We start from the raw sequence: 24,904 nt of genomic DNA, 5'->3' as shown, positions 1-24,904 counted from the left end.
AGTAGAGAAAGAAAAACCACCATCAAATCCTGAGAGGAAAGGCAATTGAATAGAGACTCCCAATGTTATCAGCTCCTCCATTGGACCTTCACCGTTCTTATCTTTCCCGATCATCTGACTCAAGAGGAGTTAACAGTTAAGGAGCTAAGCAGCATTTTAAAAAGCCACATTATTCAACAGGCTTTTCCTACCTTACTTGATGTGTAAAAAAAAAAAAACCACACACACACAACCAAACAAGTACAAAGATAAAAAAACCAACACAAAACCCTTGAATTGACTGACCCAGAGGGGTTACAGTTAAGCAGCAGAGAACAATTTTTTTTTAAAAAAAAACACACTACTCAACAGTCTTTCCCTACTTAATCCAGATATTAACGAGACCAAGCAACCTTGCATGGCAGTCAAGATGGCCCGGGCGCCGTCACTTCCTAAAGCAGGAGTCTCCAACTTTGGCAACTTTAAGCCTGGCGGACTTCAACTCCCAGAATTCCCTAGCCAGCAAAGCGGCTGGGGAATTCTGGGAGTTGAAGTCCGCCAGGCTTAAAGTCGCCAAGGCTGGGAGACCTCTGTCCTAAAGCAACCAAGCCGTGGCATTTGAACGTGTGAGTCACGTTCGACGTGCCATCCGTCCTCCGGCTTCTCGGCGCTTCGCTCGCACCAACCCCCGAGGAAGAAGTTGCACCGAGAAAGCCGGCGGAGGGCGCTAACGTCTGGGAACGGCCGCCTTCGCCTCCGCGTCAGAAGAGCCGAAGGGCTGCGTGCGTGCGAGGACGGTTCGCGTCTTCTCCGAGACGGGGACGCTACCAATTCCTGGCCGTTACGAGAGGAAGCACCCTTCAACCCCCGGTAGACCTGAGGCCCCAAGGAGCCGCTCCAGGTCCAACCCGGGTTCTTTTCGAACTGCGGGAGGGAACGAGGTTTGTCGCCCCGCCCGCCTGAGCGCGGCCCAGGCCCGACGCCGCTGATGGGTTAGTTCAGCCCAGGGGAGGCGGGAACAGAAGGGAAGCTACGAAGGAGGTGGAGTCATCTAGGAACAATACAAAAAACTCTGGCCAATCAGAATCGGCCACCGGAATGGCGGGAAGCCAAAGTGCGCACGCGGGGAGGGGAAGGGGGGGGAATGAAGTAGAAACGGGAAGCCGTGTTGGGGCGCTGGAATTTCAGCGGAGGTTGGCGTGGACGGCGGGAGGAGCGGGTCCCTGGATCTCGTGGCTTGTGTGGAAATTGGTTTTCTGTCAATGGGGCTTTCCTGAGGAACGAGGGCGAGGAGGAACAAAATCCCTAGGAGGCCAAGCCTTTAACTTGATATATAACTGAATTGTTATATATGACAATTCATATATGATGAATTGTTATATATTGTTAACTGAATTGTTAACTGAACAATAGTTCAGTCCAATAACTGAACTGATAGGTCGGCCCCGACTTGTTTTCGGTTCTAGGGCTCTTAATTTGCCCCAGAGGTTGAAAAAAATCCCAAAGATTATCTTTCCCTTCGCCACTGAATTTCTCTGACTTTGTTTTCCCCTTTCTGCTTTTATTTTATATTTGTTTGTACAGGTAGCCCTTCACTTAACGACAGTTCATTTAGCGATTGTCCAAAATTACAGTGGCACTGAAAAAAGTGACTTGTGACCATTTTTCACACTTAACGACCTTGGAAAGCATCCCCATGATCATATAATCCAAATTCAGATGCTTGGCAACTGACTCCTGCTTATGACCATTGCTGTGTCCCAAGGTCATGTGTGGTCGCCTTTTGGTAACCTTTTGACAAGCAAAATCAATGGGGAAGCTGGATTCACTTAACCTGTTACTAATTTATCAACTGGTGATTCACTTAAGAACTGTGGCAAGAAAAGTTGTAAAATAGCAATAACACTTACATACCGCTTCACAGTACTTTTACAGCCCTCTCTAAGCAGTTTACAGAGTCGGCATATTGCCTCCAACTATCTGGGTTCTCATTTTACCAATCTCGGAAGGATGGAAGGCTGAGTCAATCTTGAGCCGGTGAGATTCGAACTGCCAAATTGCAGGCAGCTGGCAGACAGCAGAAGTAGCCTGCAGTACTGCACTCTAACCACTGCGCCAATGGGGCATAATTCACAACAAATGCCTCACTTAACAATAGAAATGTTAGGCTCAATTGTGGTCGTAAGTCGAGGACTACCTGTAATTAATTATATTGAACATCCCTATTTTTTCCTAGGAAATTGGAAATTAGAAATAATTCACAGGAATTTGAAATGTTAAAATTGGGAGGGACTATGGATATCTTCAACCAGTGCAAGAATCTTACTGCTGTGGCTTTCCACCTCTCTTCCTAACGAAATTAATGCTTTTTGGCCTTATCCTTAAGACAGTTTTCTTTTCAAAATAAAACGTTTGAAGTCTTGTTTTCTACCCATTCTTTAGGAACCTTTCAATCTATTAATTGGATAGCATTGCGTAAATATGGACAGAAATCCTTCACCCCCCTCAAGTGATTCAGAGGAAGAAGAAGTGGCTGCTGGGGATTCCATTGGAAATACAGTTTACAGCAAACACTGGCTGATTGGTGTGCTTGAGAAATTAATTGAGGTATCTGTATTGATTATCTTCTTTGTGTGCACTACTTATATGCTGAATGTGAAACAAATCTTTTCATAGAAATGTGGCAAGCATAAGGCAGGTTATACATCAGTGTCAGTACCTTGGGAACAGGTGTTTAATAGCTAATTGGGAAATAGCTTAAATTATCATTCAAGTTTGCAGATACTGAAGATGTAATGAGAGTGTTAAAAAATAATACCCAAGGGTCTTCTGTTAAAATTTGAACAAGGTCAGTCAAAACATGAACAGTTTTCTAATGGGAGAAACTGAATGGGAGTTAAATAATTACTAAAAATATTCAGTTATTCAATGATTAATTCAGGATGTATCGAAACAAAGAAAAACCCACAGGTCATATTCTAAATGAATTCATTGTATTAACAAAATACAGATGCCCTGGATAAAAGATAACCCATTGTATGCAATTACTGTAGTTCTGATGTAGACATGTTGAACTGTTAGGTGATTTCCTATCATGGCACTAATATTAATATATATGTAAACTTCAAACTTCTCCACTCTGGGTTATCAAGAGTGAATGTCAACAGTCCAAAGATATGGTAGAGTTTGGGACTTTCCAGAGAAGTTCCTTTTAATATAATTAACTGAGCCAATAGGAGTAAAAAACAATAAATGCTCTTATTTCAAACAGTAACTAGCTTTGAACAAAGAGAGACAGAGTAGCAGAATATGTAAGCAAAGTACACATTAACAAAGTGTCAGCATATCTGTGGTTATTTGTAATCCTCAATTAGATTAATTTGGGTGGCACAGGACCATGAAACCTAATCTATTATTTTAAAGGTGATAAATATCATTTGATTATTATCATTGGCTAATAGCTTGCCTTGCATGCCTGTCAGAAATACCGAGGCACTTCCAGGTTGAAAGGATTAGCTGGTGACATCATTGTTCCCTGGGGGACACCCAGCTGGTGAAGGATGGGAGCTCAACTCTGCCCTAAGGCAGCACTCAAGTCTCAAACATGCATGCTAACCTCCAACCTAACATCCTAACCATGTGAGCCACAGTGCTCCCGGCCAATAGCTAAGAGTTATAGATGCAAGGGTACATACATAGCTTTATATGTAGAATACATAAAATGTAAAACAAAATATTACATTGAAATTAAAAAGTCTGATCTTTTAATAACCTGGGTGGACTCTGGTTGCAATGAATAACATTCCCATAACTGCTACAGTGGTTTAATTGCAGCATAAATATATTTGTTATGCTTTATGTAGCTAACAATAATTGTTACAATAACTACTTAAGTCTACTGGTAGGCTTTTCAAATTTACTTTGTAATTTTATATCCATGTTTTTATTTACTCTACAACTTGGTTAACTCTTAAAAGGATACTTCAAAACTGAACAATGAAGAAGAACAAATGGAACTAGATGAAGAGATGGAGAATGATATTTGCAAAGTATGGGACATGTCAATGGATAAGGTATTAGTCAGTAGTACCTTCTGAAGTGTATTAAAATCATTTGAGAATAGAATTGAGTATATATAATATTAACTAGAAACTATTAAAACCATGGGAATGACATTGTGATAGGTTGCTAGTCATAAATTAAAGATTTCTGAAATAATTTTTTGAGAGGGGGAGTATTTTTTTTAAGCAAAAATGTATCTATTTTATATATCTACATCTATGTTATCTCTCTCTCTCTCTCTCTCTCTCTCTCTCTCTCTCTCTCTCTCTCTCTCTCTCTCTCAGAAAAACTTCATATATATATACAAATATTTGGTATCTTGGCCTGTCTTTAATTACTAATATCTAGTTATTCTTCCAAGAACAATCCTGTAATATCCTTGATAGGGTCTATTTTCTTAATCTCTTGCCATTCTTCTGTATCCCTTAATTTTTCAGGTATACTTTTTTTGTAGGCCATTATCTGCTTCTGTCATATGCCAAAGTCTATGAGTTTATGCTTTCTAATCTGCCTTTATTTGTTTCTCTATGTAACTGTCTCCATAGTTATTATTATTTGAAAATATGTATCTTATTTCTGTTCTTTGTTATGGCATTTCCAGCTTTCATATGCTTCCCTTAGAACCAAAAAAGCTTTCACTATTCTGAAATGTCTTTTTCTATCAAGATTTTGCCTTGTTTGTCATTGTCTTCCTAGAATCAGATTTTTTTAATTTTCCAGCGTACTACCTATTTTCACTTTATCACTGTTAACTGCAAGTTCACTTAGCATGCCAGATGACATTATCTTTGTCTTACTTAAGATATTTCATATTCCATTTTTAACTTTCAAAAACAACTTTTAAAAAAGTCTTTTTTACATTTGGTTAAGAAAATGTTACCCTCTGTGGATCTCAAATTGTTAGTTTTCAGCTGTAAGTTCTTCTCATTTTCCATTCTTATAATATATTTGCTAAATATGGAGAAGATATGCATTCTTATCTAATATACTCTGTACTATTTTTACTGCAAACTCAATTTTTACAGTAATTTCTAATTTATTTTTAAAAATTTGTGAAGAAGAATCAGTTGTTTTGTTATGCCATTTCATCTTAACATTTATTTATTTATTTATTTATTTGTTTAAATTTCTATACCGCCCTTCTCCAAATAGGACTCAGGGCGGTGCACAGCCTAAGTAAAAACAAAGCATACAAAATTTAAAAAACAGTATTAAAATAATTAGATATTCTGGTCGTAAATTAAAACAACCCAATTTAAAACCAATTTAAAATTTAGCTCAAGCCAGCCCAGCTAGTTGAAATAAATAAGTTTTCAGGGCCCGACGAAAAATCCGGAGGTCTGTTATTATACGTAACTCCGGGGGAAGGTTATTCCAGAGGGTGGGCGCCGTCACAGAGAAGGCTCTCCCCCTGGGGGTCGCCAGCCGACATTGTCTGGCGGACGGCACCCTGAGGAGGCCCACTCTGTGCGAGCGTACTGGCCGGTGGGAGGCTATTGGTGGCAGAAGGCGGTCTCGTAAGTACCCCGGCCCTAAGCCATGGAGCGCTTTAAAGGTGGTCACCAACACCTTGAAGCGCACCCGGAAGACTACCGGGAGCCAGTGCAGCTCGCGCAGGAGAGGTGTCACATGGGAGCGCCTCGTCGCCCCCATAATCCCCCGCGCGGCCGCATTCTGGACCAGCTGGAGCCTCCGGGTGCTCTTCAAGGGGAGCCCCATGTAGAGAGCGTTGCAGTAGTCCAGGCGGGAAGTGACTAGTGCCTGAGTGACTGTGCGTAGAGAGTCCCGATCTAGAAAGGGGCGCAACTGGCGTATCAGGCGAACCTGATAAAAAGCCCCCCTGGCCACGGCCGTCAAATGGTCTTCTAAAGACAGCCGTGCGTCCAGGAGGACGCCCAAGTTGCGAGCCCTCTCCGTGGGGGCGAGTGATTCGCCCCCAATAGCCAGCGATGGCGTCAGCTGGCTATATCGGGACGCTGGAAGCCACAGCCACTCGGTCTTGGAGGGGTTGAGTCGGAGCCTGTTTCTCCCCATCCAGGCCCGCACGGCCTCCAGGCACTGGGACATCACTTCAAGGGCATCATTGGGGTGGCCTGGGGTGGAGATGTACAGCTGGGTGTCATCAGCGTACTGATGGAACTCCACCCCGAAGCCACGGATGATCTCACCCAGTGGCTTTACATAAATGTTGAACAGAAGGGGCGAGAGGACCGACCCTTGTGGCACCCCACAAGCAAGGTGCCTCGGGGTCGACCGCTGCCCCCCCGTCAACACAGATTGCGACCGGTCAGAGAGGTAGGAGGAGAACCACCGCAGAACGGTGCCCCCCACCCCCAACCCCGCCAACCGGTGCAACATGATACCATGGTCGATGGTATCAAAAGCCGCTGAGAGGTCTAACAGGACCAGGATAGAGGAGCAACCCCTATCCCGAGCCCTCCAGAGATCATCCACCAACGCGACCAATGCCGTTTCCGTGCTGTGCCCAGGTCGGAAGCCGGACTGGAGCGGGTCTAGATAGACAGTTTCATCCAGGTACCGGGGAAGCTGTTGTGCTACCACACTCTCAACAACCTTCGCAACAAAGCGAAGGTTGGAGACTGGACGATAGTTAGCCAAAACAGCCGGATCCAGAGAGGGCTTCTTGAGGAGGGGCCTCACAACCGCTTCTTTCAAAGCGGCCGGCAGGACCCCCTCACTCAAAGAAGCGTTAACAATCTTCTGGAGCCAGCCTCGTGTCACCTCCCGGGAAGCCAGTACCAACCAGGAGGGACACGGGTCCAATAAACATGTGGTCGCATTCAGCCGTCCCAGGACCCTGTCCATGTCCTCGGGAGCCACAGGATCGAACTCCCCCCAGATAACACTCTCAAGACCTGCCTCAGTCATCCCATCCGGACATACCCAGTCAGAGGCCAGCCCTTCCCGAATCTGAGCGATTTTATCATACAGATACTGCACAAAGTCCTCAGCTCGGCCCTGCAAGGGGTCATCCCGCGCTTCCAGATGGAGGAGGGAGCGGGTCACCCTAAACAGGGCGGCCGGGCGATTATCTGATGACGCGATAAGAGCGGCAAAATAGCTAGATTTTGCCGCTTTTATTGCCACTAGGTAGGTCTTAATATGAGACCTCACCAGTGTTCGGTCGGATTCGGAGCGGCTGGTCCTCCAACTACTCTCCAGGCGTCTTTTCCGGCGCTTCATCTCCCTAAGCTCCTCGGAGAACCAAGGAGCTAGGTGAGTTCGGTGCCGGGTCAGAGGCCGCAAAGGCACGACACGGTCCAAGGCCCCGGCAGCCGCACTATCCCAGGCGGCCACCAGGTCCTCAGCCGAGTCGTGAGTCATAGTCTCAGGAAATGGCCCAAGCTCCATCTGGAACCTATCAGGGTCCATCAGGCGCCTGGGGCGGAACCACCTGGTCGGTCCCGCCTCCCTGCGGCGGGGTGCAGCGGTTAGAAAGTCCAGTCGAAGGAGCGAGTGGTCAGACCATGACAAGGTTTCGATGACTATATCCCCTGTATCAAGGCCACTCGACCACTGACCAGAGACAAAAACTAAGTCCAGAGTGTGTCCACCCATGTGAGTGGGGTCATGAATTAACTGAGTAAGGTCCATGGCCGTCATGGAAGCCATGAACTCCCGAGCCACCTCAGACGTTTCGCCGACAGATGGCAGGTTGAAATCCCCCATGACTAGAAGTCTGGGGGTACCAACCGCCACCTCAGCTATGACGTTGAGCAGCTCAAGCAGGGCCGTTGCCACGCGGCAGGGAGCCAGGTACGTGATCAACAAGCCCATCTGTACTCCACGACCCCATCTCACAAAAAGGGACTCACATCCGGCTATCTGTGGAACAGTGGTCTCCCTCGGATCAAGACTTTCCTTTATAATAACCGCCACCCCCCCACCCCTGCCCTGAGCTCTCGGCTGATGGAATGCTCGGAAACCTGGTGGGCACATATCCACGAGGGGAACCCCCCCCTCATGGCCCAACCAGGTCTCCGTAATACCTGCCAGGTCCGCTCCCCCCTCCTGAACATGTTTCACATTCTAAGAATCTACATGATCTTTGGTATAGTTAACGAAGTCAAATTTATTTTTGTATTTTCATTCTTGGCATTATCCATCTCAGGTTGTGTCCCTCAGAAACCCACCTATTTATCTGGCATTTCTCTATCTGGTTTGCTCTAATTTTCTTTGCAAGATTTTAAGCAAAATTTTGTAAGAGACAGGGATTCTCAAAATGTGGATCTCATTTTTCTTTTACACCTGATCAGATTTGTATAGACAGCATTGAAACATGATCAAATTTTTTCCATACTTTGTTACTCATTTTACCTATACAAGTTAATAAATTTAAAAATCTCTGAGATATACATATTAAAATTATTAAAAGTGAATGGTATTTTTAAGTTGTATATTTATTATTTCCTCAAACTGACCCCTATAAAACTTACTCATAATTTTCTACGCAGATTTATTGTTATGTGGGTTAGCAGTGACATATTGATGCCCAAGAAACTTTGGCATAGATTGTTTATTAAATTTATGTGTAATTCCTTACATTGATCTTATTTTCTTTGTGTTCTCCAGATCATATCTTAAATTAAGCACTGAAATGTTTTGTTGATATACCTCTTCCAAAAGAAATAACCTGTCTTATACTATCTATTCATTAATGTTTAGATCATTTGTTTATGATCAGCTGGTCTTTTGAATAAATGAGAGAAAGAAAGTATGTAATGTCAACCACATTGCTGTCTTTAAGTTCCTGTGTTGCCAAGAACCATTCAGAGGAGATAACATCAATAGAAGTTCAAACTTTAAATAGAAAAAAATATTTGTCATGGTCCTAGCAGAAAAGTTTGAACTCCAAAATGAACTTTTAAAAATTATGCTACTCCTCACCAAATAAGATTTGTTTCATGTACATCAACAAATCCAACTTTCTTCCTTTCAGGATGTTGCTTTATTTTTACAAGAGTTTAAAGCCCCTGACATATTCATGGTTTTTCTTGCAAAGTCCAAATGTCCTCGTCTTACTGTAAGTTCTATTATGAATCTATGTTTATTACTTACGTAGTTGAGTTTTGGACCTATAAGAATTATGCAGTTGAATAAAGCGCAAACAGCAAATAAAAATACAATCTTAAAAAGTAGAAGAAAGCCATTAAATACAAGTAGTCCTTGACTTACGATTACAATTGAGCTCAAAATTTGTGTTACTGACTGAAATAGTTGTTAAGTGAGTTTTGTACTGTTTTATGACCTTTCTGGCCACAGTTGTTAAGGGAATCACTGCAGCTGATTAGCATGGCTGTTAAACGAATTTGGCTTGTCAGAAGGGCGCAAGATGTGATAACATGACCCTGGGACAGTGCAACCGTAATAAATATAAGTTGGTTGCCAAGCATCTGAATTTTGATTGTGTGACCATAGGGATGCTGCAACTATTGTAAATGTGAAAAACTCCTAAGTCACTTTTTTCGGTGCCATTGCAACTTTGAACAGTCACTAAACGAGCTATTGTAAGTCAAGGACTATCTATGCAACTGACTAAATATTTCTGAGTTGTTAGTACCTCTTGTTATTAATTCATTACTTTTAGTATACTTGTGTAGTTTTCTAAATAGTTTATCACTGGTTATAGCAGTATTTTTCAACGTCAGCAGCTTTAAGATCTGAGAGACTTAGCAACAGGATGAGAATTCTGGGACATTCATAGATTTTAATGTTACTAATCTTGAGAAACAGTACAGTTATAGAAACACAGGATTGTGTACTTCTGTGCTTCTATTTAAGAAATATTAACTGACATCCTGATGGGCCATGACTTGGCATAATTAAGGTTTTGAATGACCTGGATATGACTTCCAAAATTGTTGTTTTTAACCATTTAGTTGTGTCCAACTCTTGGTCTCTTTATAGCAAGTGCTCTCCATGCTACTCTGACTAACACAGCTTCTTTCAATTGTATGTTCAACTTTGGATCAGATTTGATGTTATAGAGCTTTGCTTGCCCCTTCTTCTTTGTCATATAATAAAAAATTACAAATTGGATAGTTAAAATAAGGAGTACCTTGATAGAGGTGGAACCATGTCACATTCTTAGCAAGAGATTGATTGATTTGTTAGATTTATTGCACCTTTCCTTTAGGAGCACAAGGCAGTATATGCAGCACTTCCTCCTCTTCTTATAAGGTAATGCAGCTTGTAGAAAATGACAATATATATACCAAAATGTCATATTGTGCAAAGGCTATCAATATGAGAAATGTAATACTTAATAAATATGTTATTAAACTTTATTAAAAGTTTTGGCTCTTTGCTGAGAGTAAAATATGAGAGCATAGAGAATTAGATTCCTGCTTCAATTGATACTCCATATATTGAGAACACACCTAAGCATATATTTCCTTGATAATGTTTACCTTATTGTATATATAACTTTATGTTAACTTACTATATTTTTCATTGCAGGAAATCTGTGTAGGTATTCTGGGAAATATGGCCTGCTGCCAAGATACGTGCATGTCTATTAGTAAAGATGAGAACCTGGGGTAAGTTTTTATTTCATGATTTTCAGACTCCAGTTTTAGTTCCTGTTGCTATAAAAACACCATTTAGTACACACAGATTATTAATATACTGTAGAATGAAAGAAAAAAATATACTTGGTCGGTGTTAAAGTTTGTAAGGTATGGCAGGCAGATATAAATGTTTCTCAAGGAGGAAGATACAGGAAACTCGGTGTCCAGTCCAGAAGTAAGTATAAAAAGAATATTAGAAAAAAATGACTTTATACATATGTATTAGCAAACATTATCAAGGACAAGTGGTTTCAGGGTTAAGAGAATCACAAGAAAGAAATGTTTTTGGAAAAGCAGTAGGGCTTTCCTGCAACTTAATATTCTGTTTGATTTTTAAATTGGGAGCAAGATAGCAATCTCAGACACAGACCAATAGAGAGGGCAGGGATGTAAAGATTGACTAAAAGAGGCCATACCTGTGGATATTTTCATATCTATGCCAGACTCTATAAACCTGATCTTGTAAATAGGAAATGTGGAACATGAGTAGTTCAATGGTAAAAGATGTGCTTTATAGACCAGTAATCTACCTGTTTAATGCTATAGCCATACAGGTAGTCCATGCTTAGCAACTGCCTCATTCAGCAATCATTGTGTATATGACAGTGATGAAAAAGTAACGACTATCCTCACAGGTCTGTAAATAAAAGGAAAGCTCAGTCATGATTTCATTAACAACCGTTTCACTTTATAATTAAGTTGCCAGTCCCAACTGTGGTCACTAAACTATGATTATTGACTCAGCCTTCCATCTTTTCAAGGTTGGTAAAATGAGGACCCAGATTGCTGGAGGGCAATATGCTGAGTCTAAACCGCTTATAGAGGGCTATAAAGCATTATGAAGCGGTATATAAGTAAGTCAGGAGTGTCAAACTCAAGGCCTGTGCGCTGGATCTGGCCCAGGGGGTGCTTAATCTGGCCTGCACGGCCGGTCTGGAAATAGCAAAGGACTGGCCCATGGTGCCTCTGGCAGCCAAAATGGGGTGCAGGGGAGCGTTTTGGCTGGCAAAGTGCTGCAGGAGGCCATCCAGGCTGAAAATGGGGCACGGGTGTGTGTGGGCCCCTCATGCCCCATTTTGGCCGGCAGGGTGCTCCAGGAAGCATCTGTCCCACCTCCCCTCTCCCCAGCAGGCCCGCGGAGGAGAACTACAGTGCTGCTTTAGCCCTCAAAGAAATCCAGTTTGACACCTGTGGTCTAAGTGCTACTACTATTGCTATTATGACCTACTACTTGCTGTTTATATGTACACTGAGCTTCTGCACTGAGACAAATTCCTTGTGCGTCCGATCACAGTTGGCCAATAAAGAATTCTGCCCTGTCCTGCCATACCCTACCCTACCCTACCCTACCAATGAGGTCTACCTGTATTCCTGTTTCAGTGTCCTATATAACATCTCTTACACTATGCAAAACAGGACAATGTTGTTGCTGTTGAATTATTAATTAGTAGAAGCAATAAATCTTACTGTTTCCTCCTGAATGGCTTTGCTACAGATTTTATTAGAAATGTTACAAGTATATTTGTGTAGAACCAGGTACTTGGATTGATGTCGTAGATCATTCTCTCTGAATCATTCAATAAGTCAAGTATGTATTAATGAAAATGTATGCTGCTCCACTCAATGTAATCAAACTAGGAATAAAAAATAGCAGTGGTCCCCAACCTTTCTGGCTTGGCGGCCTGATGGGGGGAGAGGGGATGGTTCTGTGTGAGTGGCAGACAAGTGCGCAAAAGAGCTCAGCTTCATTTGCACTAGTGGAGCTGTGCGTGCATGCTCACCCACTACTTGTGTGGCCCTGTTCCCTATAGCATTACGAGCATCTCACTCAGCGTGAGCAATAATAAATAAAAAGTGGTAGTCTAAAAACACCAGCTGGCATTAACCTTTGAAGACCTATTTATAAAGCACAGTTTTAAGCATTCTTCTGTAGATCAAAAAAATGTAGTATCTGCACATTGGGACTAGACTTGAAAAAGTCTGCCTTCTGTAGTTTAGACAGGTAATCTTCCACTTACAACTGTAATGGAGCAAGGCATTTTAGTCGTGACAGTTGTAAACCAAGGCATACACACAACTTTGCTTGATTTTATGACTGTTTTGTGGCGCTCATTAAGTGAATCCATATATTCTTTTGGATTTATTTTTTTTTTGCTAGAAACCAGCCCCAAAGACCAGAAACTGGCAAAAAGTGTCATAAATCACAGCCATGTGAAATGCTGCAACTGGCCATAAAGGTGGGCTGGTTGCCAAGCAACCAAAATATAGTCATGTGACCAGGTTGTGTGTGCATGTGAATTCTGAAATTGAGTCGTAAGTAGCTTTTGGGGGAGGGTCTGTCACAACTTTGTTTTTGTTTTTGTTTTTTTTATTGAAAAGTTTTATAAGAAATACAAACAATTTTCTCCCCCCCCCACCCAGGGCCGGATTTTCCTATAGGCTAACTAGGCTTCAGCCTAGGGCCTCAAGATCAAGAGGGGCCTACATTCAAATTGTTAGTAAAATTAAAATTACACTTTCACTATAGGTGAAAGGGCCTCATAAGTGGAATAGCCTAGGGCCTCTTTTCATCTAAATCCGGCCCTGCCCCCACCCTTTCCCCCTCCCCACATAATAGAAAGTGTACATTTTTTTATACATAATAAATGCATGTTTACCTTAAAGAAAGCATTAAAATAGGACATTTTAATTACATTCGGAGTTGCTCTTCTTCTCTTTCTTCCCTCATTCCACAGCAAACCTTCTTCTCCTTTCTTTCCCTTCCCTCCCTCCTCTTCTCTCCTACTTTCTCCTTCCTCCTCTCCTACCTCATCCTACTTCCTTTCCCTTTCCCCCACTTCTCTCTTCTTTTCCCTCTTCTCACCTTCACTCCTACTCCTGTCCCCTTCCCTTCCTCTTCTTCTTCCATTCCTCTCCCTCCCTCTCCTCTTCCTACCCTCTCCTCTCTCCTTTCTAACTTCTTTGCTGTGAAATATTCTCCTCCTTTAGTATCTGAGCAACTCCTGTATTCTAATCGTAGATACTTTCTTCTGTTAAAACATTTCTCTATTCACCACTTTTTTTCCCCATCCCAACCCTTATCCCACCCTCCCCATCCACCCCCCTGACTTCCCAGAGCAAAAACAGGGTATAGCATCTAACAAACATATGCTAAAATAAACTAACTAATTATAAATTTCAAAATTCCCACACATTCTTTAACTCCCCTTGCTCCAATTCATCAACCTCCCTTTTATAAATCCTCAAGACCAATTACGTTAAATTCATTCATCCTAATTATAAAAAAAAACTTTTTCTTGATGTATAATCCAGTACTTTAGCAATATTACAAACAGTAAAAGTCATAAGTAAATTTCATATTCATACCCTCGAACATCATTCTTTTTGAACATTACTCCCTAATAAAATTCTGAATTTAACATTAATCCTCTTTCCTTCAAAAAATTGGGTATCTTGAAATCTTACACATTTTATCTCATATACCTGTTAAGGTAATATAATCTTATGTTGAACATTTTAAAAATCTCTTAATACCTTTAAAACACTTATTTACCAAATATAAATTTCAAAATCTACAAGAGGATATCTTTCAAGTTTTCAATTAACCATTTTAATACCTCTAACTTTTTAGAAAGCAGCCCTTTTACTATCCAAAACTAATTATCGTTTTGTAATAGAATTCTGAATTTAACATTAATCCTCTTTGCTTCAAAAAGTTGGGCATCTTGAAAGCTTACACAATTTATCTCATATATCTTTTAAAATAATATAATCTTATGTTAAACATTTTAAAAAACTCTTAATACCATTAAAACACATATTTGCCAAATGCAGATTTCAAAATCTACAGGAAGATATCTTTCAAATTTTCAATTCCTAAAATAGCCTTTAATACCAATGTAATTAAACTTTTCAATTTATTACTAGAATCTTCCTTCCCCAAAGAGAGAGAGAGAAAAAAGCAAATACTTAATCTTCTATTCTTCTCTTCTTTCTATATTTTTTCCAGTCCTTTTTTATTAATTCTTTCAACATTCCCCCCAATTTTATTTTTGAAAGTTTTAAAATGTTGATTTGAGGTTGATGTTTCTGAAATACTCGCTCTCTTCTTAAAATCACTTTTTCTAGTTTGAGATCTCCATTTCAACTCTTCTTGCTTGTATAATCCTTCAGTCCATTCCTTTGTCCATATAGCCAAAATTTGTTGCCATAAAGTTTGTCAGCTTGCAATAAAGAATCTATTTGTTGCTTTTCTATCAGTTGAATGGAAGCATCTACCCAGTTCTTTGTTTCAGCTGTGCCAGCCTGCCTTTCAGTCCTAACAGCCTCTTGTTCTTCCAAGGGCAGACTCCTCTGAAAAATTTCCTGCTGTCCATCTAATGACTCCTTATAATTTTCCAAGCTGTTTTTTGAAAAAGCTCTTTCAATTATATCCAAAAGCGCAGAATTAAAGGATTCTAGAAGTTCTTGAAAAGCTTTAACAGTTACAGCTTGAGAATTTGCTGATTCACCAGCTCTGGAGTCAGCCATATTTCAGCCACTTTGTATTTATCCAGCTATTAGGTCGACAATTCCAACTATTTTCCACACAGTATAAGAGCAAAATTTTAGTTAAAGTCATTACCAAATTCTTTTCCTCAGTACCAAATTCTTTTCCTAGGTGCTTCCACTTTAAAACTTTCTCTTAAGGTGTAATCCAGTAGCTATATCAATGTTGCAAACGTTAACAAGCGTAACAAGCACTTTCCCTTGTAGCTTCCTTCTCCCGCCCTCAGGCGCCATTTTCTGCATTTTAAAACGGAGTTAAAGTGTTACTTGCAATTTTTTTTTCTTTTTTCTCCTGGTTTGCTCTGTCTGCAATCAAGGTAAAGATGTTAAAAGTCCCCTCATTTTTTTTTTCCCCAGCAGATCTTGGTCACGGCTTCTAGCTCCGCTTTTGCGGAGTCGTCTCTGGTCCGGAGCAGCTTGACAGGCTTCAATAGGGAGCCCACACCCTTCGCAGCCCAGGATTTCTCCTAGGGCACTTGGGGGGCTCTACCTCCGCCTGTCGGCTCTTCTCTCTCCCCTTTGCCCGGGGAGAGGGTTCCAAGCCTCCAGACAGCTGTTTTTCGGCTGTTCTGGGGCTTTTACGGAACCGGGGATCGGGCGCTCATAAAAGACCGTCTTCAAAGCTCGCGGAGCCAACAGGAAGTCCGGTCTGTCACAACTTTGAACGGTTCGTAAGCGAGGACTACCTGTAGTAAAACGTTCTCCGTTGCACTTGCACTTTATTTTGGCAACTCTAAACGTTAAGCATGGGAAGGCTCAGGAAACATTGACAGATGTCTGAGTAAAGGTATAGAAAATAATGTTTGTGTCATGTTGTATGCTTAATCGATACATGATTTTTCCAGACAAATAGTGCTTCATCGTTTATGTGATTCTGATTCCCCGACTCTGCTTGAAACAAGCAGGTAAGCTTGTTTTTGTTTCTTTCTTTCTTTCTTGGTTGGTTGGTTGGTTGGCTAGTTGGTTTCTGAGTGATTAAAATACCTTTAGCATAAAGGTATTTAGCATAAGAGGCAATGGTAAGCTAGAATGGTAGAATGTTTGTGTACAGTGTACACTTGTAACTTGTATGCTTGTAGTTTGTAAATGCTAAATTCTTGTAGCTTCTATTACAGTGAAACACTATTCTCTGATTTGGTCAACTCTCTGTATGGTTGTTTTATACAAACCAAGATTTTTGTTTAATTCATTCAAGTTGTTTCCACAGATCACAAGCCAGACATGCCTGCTTTGCTTGTAAAGATAAACCACTGATGGAATTGTTGCTGTTTGATTATAAGTTAGCCATAATTTTGGTTTAGTGTTAAGTGTAAATGAGGCTATTATATAATGCTCTAAAGTTCAAATGTCTAAGTAAAATAAAGTGCCAATATGTTTACTCTGTGCATAGAGGCCTTGCTGAAGTGGCTATTTTTGGTCCTTATAGTTTTGGACAATAGATAGTATTAGAATTATTATTCTGATAATGGAGTTTGCTGCTTCTAATCTTTCTAGTCCTTGGCAACTGTCATGGATATCTGAGTATTCTAGCTGGCAAAAAGGCTGAAGTAAGGAATCTAGTTGATCTTCCTTTCGGTAAATGATTTAAATGATCTGTTGTTTTTCTTCATGGTCCTATCTCCTCATGACCATTGGTCCCTAGAGCAGTTTGTTAAGGCAAGGTATTACTTTAGTCTCCGTTAGCAATATAAATTAAAAAGCAATTAGAAAGCTAGTAGATTCCCTTTTTATTAATTTTACTTGGTAGAAGTGCTACTGAACTCAGTAGGATACTTCCAGGACTTCTATATGGTATTCTTACTTTCCCTTTACTTGGTCCTCACAATTAAATTGATTTCACATATCATTTATTGAATTTTAATTTTAATTGTATATTTAATCAACATAAACCATGATAAAAATTTAAGAGTGCAACCCTATACAAGTTAATTTAGAAACAGATTTAATGAGCTTACTTTTAGATGCTTATAGGGCTGGCATATAAATTTGGGCTTTTCAAAAAAATCTCACATTGTTACATTTCCATTTGTATTTTAGGTTACTGTTGACTTGCCTCTGTCAATCTGAAGTGGCTAATATATGGGTGGAGAGAATCAGACAAAGTCCGTCTGTCTATAACTGTTTCTGCTTTATCATGTCTAGTTCTACAAATGGTAAGCTGAAGAATGTATTTTATTGCATCATAGAGCATTTTTAAAGTAAGGAAAAATGCACAACTCCTATACGGGAATCAAATATTTTTAAATTACTTCTAGGGAAAACTTCGCTTAAAGCATTTTTAGTTAAGAAAGAAAGAATCCAGGATAAAGCGAAACCATGTGAATCAGTGGAGTAGTTTTTTGTGCCTTCTTTTCCTATGGTTATAATACCTTTGGGATGTCCATAACATGCTATATTTACATTAATATAAAATAGGAATGTGATTAGATCTTCATAAAGTACTCAGCACTTAGTTTACAAACTGAAAGAACAATGGAAACATCTTTCTGAAATCCAAGTCTTCGGTAAAATGACCTTGAGTTGTAAGTGCCATATGTGGCACTGATGTTCTGATTTTCTGAATTGTCTTAAATATATTTTAAAACGTAAACATAGGCTAAAAGGGGAAGATATGAAAGGAAAATGTGTAACATTTCCAATTAAAAAGTTGTAGACAGATGATATGTGCATGTCCTTTCATAATCCAAAGCACAAAGAGCCTTGGTACTACAGGGGTTTAAGGCACCCTGTTATTAAGCTTATTAAGACCAGCTGCCTGCAATTACTGCAGGGTTCGAATCTCGCCAAGGCTCAAGGTTGACTCAGCCTTCCATCCTTTCTAAGGTAGGTGAAATGAGGACCCAGTTTGTGGGGGCAATAAGCTGACTTTGTATAAAATATACAAAAGGATGAAGGCTATTGCTGAGCACATTGTAAGCCGCCCTGAGTCTCCGGAGAAGGGCGGCATATAAATCAAATTAAAAAAAAAAAAAAAATTATGGCCTTGAAATCCAAAGTGCTGTTCTAATATTTAGTAATAGCATTAAACTGATGTTTGGAAATCCACATTCTAATTCTTAATGCTATGATTTATTTTAACGCTCCTGCAGAGTGAGTTGAAAAAAGAAATATAAAAGTTAAAAAGGAAAAAAAAAAAACATTGCTTGGGGGGAGTACTTTTCTGGTCATTTTGTATTTATTTAGTTGAAAATAAAATTATATTTGATTTACCAATGCTATGTAAAGATTCTCAAAGCAGCATATATCCAAATTACTATTAGCTACCAGTAGTAATATAGTATATACTATATAGTAGTGTACTAGAGCATGCTAAAATATTTTGCTTTTGTATTTTATGTGGTCTTAATTTAACTGTACTTTAATTTTTGTTTCAGTGGACTTGCTGGTGAAAGTTGGTGAAGTGGTTGATAAGTTGTTTGATTTGGATGAAGAATTAATGATAAACTGGATTAAAAAAGATTCTTGTCCATCAGTGGAACAGCCCACAGATGATTCTCCAGATGATGTTCCTGATTTTAAAATTCTACCTTGTCTGCTTGAAGCTGCAAAACAAGTTTGGTAAGCATCTATCAGTATGCATGCAAGCATAGCAATATAAGGTACTTTTTCATATTGGACAAGTAATGTTCAGGTTCATTTTACCTGCCTTTGTAGCAAAAGAACACCAAATCATGTCAATTTTAACTCTGAATGGGATAGAAACATTTCAATAAATATTTGCTTTTTTCAGCAATATGTCCCCCTTCAACTGTGAGTTTTCTCATATGGATACAGAGACACACAAATCTTTCTTAATGAATAATTCTAACTAAAATTCATAATGCTTTACTGCAGCTCAGATAACAATTCCGAAGGACTTGAAGTTTATATGCATATTCTACAGCTGCTCACTACAGTGGATGAAGGCATTCAAACAATTGGTATGTTTTCTAAAGCATGTAATGACCAAGTATTTGTAGAGAGTTCTTTAATAAAGAATTTTTTTCAGAGATTGCCTAATTTTTTTTCTCATTTTTCAGTCAAATCTTCTGATAGAGGAAAGGAAACATGGAGCCTGCTGTATAATCTCTTTTGCAATGAACTCTGCCAGCCAGATGATCCACCAATTATTATTCAAGAACAGAAGACCCTGTTGGCTTCTATTTTGTCTGTGCTATCAGCCATTTTTGCTTCACAGATAGATCAGGACTATGTCAAGATGGGAAAGAGTAAGTGTTATGGTGGGGAATATAATCACAGAATTTCAAAATGAAGTATTTGAAGGATTGCAATAATAATAGGCCATTCAGCCTCCACTCTCATTGGTCTGGAAATTCCTCTAGGTAGTCTTACAGTTATTGGATTGTGATCTGCATTAATGAAATTAGCACCTTGCACATCTATAAAATTGATTATTGAGTTAGAGATATAGCCTACTGTGTACTTGAATAAGTTTAATGAAATAAATCTCTTTAAAGGACATTTGTTTTTCAATACATCTAAAAGAGGAAAAAGTGACATAAAAGGGTCCCATTTTTATCTCCCAATATCTAAAATTTCTTTCTGCAATTTCAAGAACTAAAAGAAAAGCAGTTCATAATTTTTTATTTATTGTCATTTGGACATAAATTGAAGCTGTTGTTAATTTTCCTATATTCGATTTGAATAAATATGTATGATAAATATCCAATTTGTCTGAGGCCATAGATTTTTGACTGAAATGATAACATTCTAACAAATTGACATTGTCCTTTTTAATATAGAATATTATAAGACGGGTGCATTTCCTCTTTTTTTTCTTTTAAATGGACTGTTGTCTGTAAATATTTATGGGAAATATTTTCATTTGATCTATAATCAAATATAATTATTAGGTTAATTTGTGAAGAAAAAGCTGCTTCTCTTTGTTTATCTTTTGTCTGTTCTGGGTCTTTTTTAGATTGTTCTGATACTGTCAATGACTCCAAAGTCTACTTATTTTAAAACCTACTTTTCTACTAGGAATTCCTCTTTTCCCCCCGACACACTTTCATTCATAATTTAAATTTTTTTTGCATTTCAGATCTGGCTCTGATTGACAGCGTGATTAGAGTGTTACAAAATATGGATGAATGTGAGAAGAGATCTGTAGACAGCTCAAAGAAATCCCAGACAGAAGAGTGTGAGAAATTGGAAGTAGTTGATGAAGATTTCCATTTAAAAATCTTGAAGGACATCTGTTGTGAATTACTCTCCAATATGCTGCAGGAATTATCTGAGGTAAAAAAAATAATCATATAAACTTGAAAGTTAAGGAATGGTTTCAACCCAGGTTTTATCACTATGGTAGTGTAGTAACAAGTATCCATGTATGCATGTATGCATTAAAGGAATTGTATCTTTAATGTTTTATTTATTTATATCCTGCCTTTATTATTGTTACAAATAAATCAAGGCAAGAAACATATCCAACACATCTTCCTGCTCCTGTACCTCACTACAACAAGTGTGTGTGTGTGTGTGTGTGTGTGTGTGTGTGTGTGTGTGTGTGTGTGTAACCGGCACAAAGTAGGAGATGACTAGGCTGAACTGAGGACAGGGTAAAACACATCATCAGTTTGGACTCATTATGTTCCTGCAAGAGATCTAAGTCCAGTCCTCCTTGAAGTACATTGACAATTATCTACGACAAATTTGGCTTCACTGATAGTAGATGAGATTCTTTTGTGTCGGTAGCAAGGAATAAACTCGTAGTGCTTTTGAAGTGTATACTAACTTCTTATTTCTTGGACCTGACACCAGCTGACTTTCATGGCTAAGATGGGACTTGAACTCATGGTCTCCCGCTTTCTAGCTATAAACCTCCTATAAAATATAAAAATATGTGTTATTTATTAGAGCAGCTTTGTTCCCCAAGGGCCATACAGATGCTTTAAAAAAGAACTGGGTGATTATATTGGAGCTGTACTTGCACTGTCACATCTTTTGAAGTTCTTCTGAATAATTTTTGAAGCATTTGTTGTCTTACTAATTATAAAATTATCTTCTAGAATGGAAAGGAATGGAACCTATATTTTTATGTGTATGAGCATATACACGTAAGAAGTGTAGAACATTTTCACCATGTTAAAAATGATGGAAAACTCTGGCTGGCTTGCATTTTATAATTTGTGCAAGAATCTCAGTAGACACAGAATGTCAGTCCTCTGTGAGATGAGTATTTTTTTAATGAAATAAATTGTTTTAGTTTGAGATAGAATATATATCTATCCTTTTGTTTTAAGTGCTTATTTTTCAGCTATTGTATAAAACTACCCTACAGAACCCTTCTAGCAATTATAGAGTATTACATTTTTAACACATATTCTACAGCCAAACTGATTCAAAGGCTGATTTATGCACATGAAACACAGTGGAATATTAAATAGTTCAGTGTTCAATATTTAACATTTAGCATTCTTCATATGCAGAATTGTTATTAATATTAAATATTAAAATGTTTTCTTTGATCACTGGGTTGCCATGGCTCACATTTTTTTATTGGAACATACTGTTTATGTTTGTCTTTCACAGTTGAGTTACCAACCTTAATAAGCTTTATTAAAAATTCTTTATTCAAACAGCATCTAACTCTTTGCTGGTATTTTTAGGAAAACATATTGGAGGGGCTCAAGCAAGGTCATATAAATGAACAGAAATGCTCCTGTGCATTTCAAAATCTCCTTCCTTTTTATTCATCTTCGGTATGTATGACTTCTGAAATAAGCAAAAGCTATATTTGAGATATTGTCAAGGATAAATATCTCTGATACATATGGCTTCATCTAATTTTTTTTTAGAGATTTATATTCAAAAACGTGGCTGGTAAAATTTTATTGGTAGAATAAAAAATTGGCTCTCTTCTCTTTCCTTTCTTCCTTCCCCTCCCAGCTTCAAGTTATATAACCTATGCCTTAAAAATTGTTAAGCTGTTGGGGTGGCACTGGGAAAACTCAGATTTGAGTCCACCCTCAGCCAGGGGAGCTCACCAAGTGATTTGGGGCTGTTGTAGTCCTCGCTGCTCAAATTACCTCACAGGGTTGTTGCAGTGAGGAAAAAATAGAAGGGAGTCCTACAATTTTGAGCTCCTTAACTACAGGTAAGGATATCTATCAATAAATAACTTCCCTGAATATATTTTTCTGCCAATATTTTGGGGTTCCCACTGGTAAAATAAGGGAACATGTTAGTGCCGGAAAAACTGTTGGTGATTAAGCTGCCAGATCACAGAAGGATTTCTTGTAGTCCTGGGAGGTAAATTCTAGTTTAATTTCTACAGATATACATAGCCTTCAAAGCTTTCTACCTTTTGAATTTCACCAATTCCTTTGACTGAGAGCATCAATCCTAGGTATTAAGATTAGAGGATTTTTATTGTCAGGTTGGTCTTGTAATTTTGTTCTTTATTGTACACTGCCTATAGTTTTTCAGAAATGGGGTTATAAATTTGGTGAAATAAATACAGGTCTTTGACTAACAACCATTCGTTAGTGACCATCCAAAGTTACAATGGCAATGAAAAAAAGTGACTTATGACCGTTTTTCACACTTACAACCTTTGCGGCATCCCCACAGCCATGGAATCAAAATTTAGACACTTGGCAACTGGCTCATACTTAATTTCTGATAAGCAAAATCAATAAGGAAGTCAGATTCACTTAATAACCATGTTACTAATTTAACAATTGCAGTGATTCGCTTAAGAACTGTGGTAGTAAAGGTCTAAACTATCTCACTTAGCAACCAATATTGGGCTCAGTTGTGGTTCAAAGACAAAGACTACCTATATTATAATCTTATTTGTTTGTTTTGTTTTCTAACCCAAAAAACGCTTTACACAATGCTTTCCCCATACCTTTAATATATGTAAAAGAGCATCAGTGAATAGATTACAAAAGAAGTTTTCCCATTGTCACCGAAGTGATATTGACTGATATTTGGGAAGTTCAAAACCTAGAAAGCTTTGAAGGCATTTGTGTACTTAACTCTGTAGAAATTATTATTTGATGTCCTGTAAATTAGTGAAGAGTCAGCATGAAATTTGGCAACAATCTACATCCTGGTCAAGGTGCTTGACAAAATAAGTTCATCCTGCTTAATTCCCATGTTTTACCTTATTCAACTTTCTATACAGTAGATGATAAAATATACTTCGCTTTTTTTCCAGGTGGAGAGTTTTCTTGAAGTACTGCATGGAGCAGATCAGACTCTTGCTGACAACTTGAGTAAAAGCTTCCCAAATTTGAAACTCCAGGCATAGGTCCATATGTCTGTTTTGCTGCAAGGAGACTGTGTATAATTAGTTTCCCTATGAAGAAAGCACTGGGTAAAGAATTCCAAGCAAATTGAAACCTATATAAGAATCCTTTTTAAATGGAGGCAATATAGCAAATGGTCTGGAAAAACAAACTCCCTGAAGACTGTTTAGCATATGCAACATAATTTTATATCTTAGTAACTATTGAGGTTGTAAATTTCAGCTAAAAATGAACAACCCTTCGTCTAAGTCTGAAAAAGGTCTTCCTTTTTCTGTATTAATAAAGTTAGTTAAGATGTTTTTTTATAGAGAATAATTGGGTTGTTTTGGTTTGTTTGTCTTACAGAGTTAAATAATTCAAAAAATTACCAAAATGAAGCTTAATTATAGTAACATCTAAAATTGGAGAGTTTTGTAATTAATAAACAATATTTGGACCTATGTGACAGATGTTCTGCTTGTGCATTATTTTTACATGAAATAAATTATAATTCAATTATACTTCAGATGTGTCACAGGTCTTCTAGTGCCATGCAACAACCTGCAGTAGCTACTCTCTGCCACTGCCACTGGTATGGAAATTACAGTATTGGAGGAAGGTTCATAAGAATTTCATATAGTACACAACATATAATATACATAACATGTAGCAAAGAGCTGGTTAGATACGGTGTTTCCCAGAAAATAAGACAGGGTCTTATTTTCTTTTGACCTCCGAAATAATGAGCACAGCTCATTGTTACTTGGCCTTATTTTCGGGGAGGTCTTATTATTTTTGAGGTGCAGGAGGTGATGAAAGTGGTCACCTCATGGCTGCTGCTGACACAGCCGCTCATCAGCTGTTCGCCCCTGAGACCATGCATGCGCTTCCAGCCATGTTTCTCAGGACTCTGCACCATGCCATCAGCACGGCCATGCCACTGCAACCGGATGTCCCGCGTTGCCGTCGGCTCCCTGTTCTTCGCTAATGGCTTTTGCAGTAGCCATTAGCATGACAGAAGGGCGCGGTGGCTAGGGTCGCGGGAGCGGCCGTTAGGTAAGGGCATGTGGGGTGCATGGGGCATGTTTCCCCCTCCCTCCCCTCCGGCCTCCCCTCACCTGTTTGCACGGCAAGCAACCAGAGGAAATGGCGGTCGGTTGCACATGCGGTTAAATATTTTGGGGGGGGGCTTATTTTCAGGGGAGGGCTTATTTTAGCGCATGCGCTCAAAAGCCTGATTGGGCTTATTATCTGGGGAGGTCTTATTTTCAGGGAAGCAGGTTATATGATGAAGGTGCTGGCTACAAGAGTGTGAGTTCTAGATATCAAAGTGAGCTGGGACCAGTCACTCAGCCCAACCTACTTTACAAGATTGTTCTTGTAGGGAAAATAGGCATGAATAATTGTGTATATTTACCATCTTGAGTTTATGTGTGTGTGTGGTGTGATAAAAATATAATAAAAATAGTAACATAGAAAGATGTAAATATT

General features: G+C 39.1%; 1 protein-coding gene across 8 annotated transcripts; it reads left to right on the top strand.

The window, feature by feature from the left end:
* The first annotated feature begins 508 nt into the window (after positions 1–508).
* SAAL1 (serum amyloid A like 1) lies at positions 509–23,879 on the top strand. 8 transcript variants are annotated; one of them, XM_060687717.2, is made up of 14 exons: positions 513–920; positions 1,564–1,744; positions 2,422–2,586; positions 3,957–4,052; positions 9,002–9,085; positions 10,522–10,601; positions 16,025–16,084; positions 17,217–17,332; positions 18,554–18,737; positions 19,014–19,099; positions 19,199–19,387; positions 20,221–20,417; positions 21,788–21,880; positions 23,344–23,879. In XM_060687717.2, exons 3-14 carry the CDS (start codon positions 2,461–2,463, stop codon positions 23,434–23,436), a joined length of 1,404 nt encoding a protein of 467 aa, XP_060543700.2. In that variant the 5' UTR covers positions 513–920; positions 1,564–1,744; positions 2,422–2,460; the 3' UTR covers positions 23,437–23,879. The 8 variants fall into 8 exon arrangements, with proteins under 8 accessions (XP_034272836.2, XP_034272835.2, XP_060543700.2 ...); XM_087879721.1 differs by having other exon boundaries at positions 546–971; XM_087879727.1 differs by having other exon boundaries at positions 740–971; positions 1,564–2,016.
* Positions 23,880–24,904: the final 1,025 nt, after the last annotated feature.

This window comes from Pantherophis guttatus, chromosome 1 (assembly GCF_059756535.1).
Source record: "Pantherophis guttatus breed Tessera chromosome 1, ASM5975653v1, whole genome shotgun sequence".
Classification (NCBI taxonomy): Eukaryota; Metazoa; Chordata; class Lepidosauria; order Squamata; family Colubridae; genus Pantherophis; species Pantherophis guttatus.
Note: the sequence above shows the minus strand (reverse complement) of the source record. Positions and strands in the feature narration are given on the sequence as shown.